Source organism: Condylura cristata, unplaced genomic scaffold (genome assembly GCF_000260355.1).
Source record: "Condylura cristata isolate star-nosed mole 26May11 unplaced genomic scaffold, ConCri1.0 scaffold00041, whole genome shotgun sequence".
In the NCBI taxonomy this organism is placed as follows: Eukaryota; Metazoa; Chordata; class Mammalia; order Eulipotyphla; family Talpidae; genus Condylura; species Condylura cristata.
This window is the reverse complement of record NW_004567142.1, coordinates 5,136,392-5,137,472: the sequence shown is the minus strand read 5'-3', so window position 1 is coordinate 5,137,472 and position 1,081 is coordinate 5,136,392. Positions and strand designations below refer to the sequence as shown.

Below are 1,081 nucleotides of genomic sequence, written 5' to 3'. Positions count from 1 at the left end.
GCCCCTGCCGCTGGCAGCTCGGCGGAGGGACACCTGTGCCCGCAGCCGCGGGGCTGAACACGCCGAGCGCCCGCACCCTCCCGCCAGCACGGAAGGACCCTAAGGACGGCGGCGGCGTTCCAGGAGAGGCCTGTGGGGCCGCGAGGGTGCTGCACAGCACGCGACCAGCTGCGGCTTCTGCGCCCGGTCGCGCCCTTCGGCTCATTCAAGGCCAAGGCGTCCCTGCCCGGCCGGCGACCGCCTCCTCCCGCTCCCAGCCTCAACCTCCATTCTGTCCTGCCCAGCCCCCCACGGCCCCCAGACGGGGCTTCCACAGCCACACCCCAGTGCCCCGGGTCAGAGTTCACGCGGCTCAGCCCTTTAGAGCGCCCCCGCGCCCTGGACGCTTCCTCCTGCATCGCGGATCACACCGCGAGGTCCTGACTCAGCGCGTCGGGGTTCTCCAGTGGCCAGAGGCTTCATCCCTGGTCCAGGACTGGCCCGGAAGGGCCACCCACGCGCCCTGGAGCTGGCGGGCTCCGCTGTCCTCTGGCCCCTTGCCCCACTCTCCGCCGCGCCCTTCCACCCACGGCGCGCCGCGCCCTGCCCTTCCCTGAGCAGCCTGCTCAGCCCCGAGGCGGCGAGAACCCAGCGCATCCTGGGTCACAGGCGGCACTAACGTAGGTCTGGGGTTGCACCCCGCCTCCCACCGCCAAGCCTGGAAGTCAAGGGGGGCGGCGGCAACCTACCTTCTTGGAAAAGACGATCTGCGTGGAGTCTCCCGCCTCCTCCACGGGGGCCCAGTGCAGGAGCACGTCATTGTCCTGCGGGCAGGGGCGGGGCTGACTCCCAAGCTTCTTCCTCCGCCGCACCCGCAGCCGCACACAGCCCCGCGAGTCCCCACTCGGCCTCCGCAGGTCCCGGCCCAGGGCTCCCCACCGCCCGCCCGGGAGCCCCTGCTGCGGGGCTGCGAGCTCGAGCCCGGCGCCCACCTTCTCCACGACTCTGATGACGCCGGCGATGAGGGAGTCGGGGTCCTGATGCTTCTTGGCGCTGGTGTGCAGGTACACACCCCCCTTCTCAAACAGCACCTGGGAAGGGC

The 1,081-nt window shown here is 71.8% G+C and overlaps 1 protein-coding gene across 1 annotated transcript in view; it reads right to left on the bottom strand.

The window, feature by feature from the left end:
- Positions 1-1,081, bottom strand: part of TBC1D17 (TBC1 domain family, member 17) — a 7,580-nt gene that overhangs the window by 5,959 nt on the left and 540 nt on the right. Inside the window, exons 2-3 of the mRNA XM_012733512.1 lie at positions 972-1,070; positions 729-803 (exon numbers count right to left, since the gene is read on the bottom strand). Of these exons, the coding sequence (XP_012588966.1) occupies positions 729-803; positions 972-1,070 (174 nt within the window). The remainder of the gene's footprint in view (positions 1-728; positions 804-971; positions 1,071-1,081) is intronic.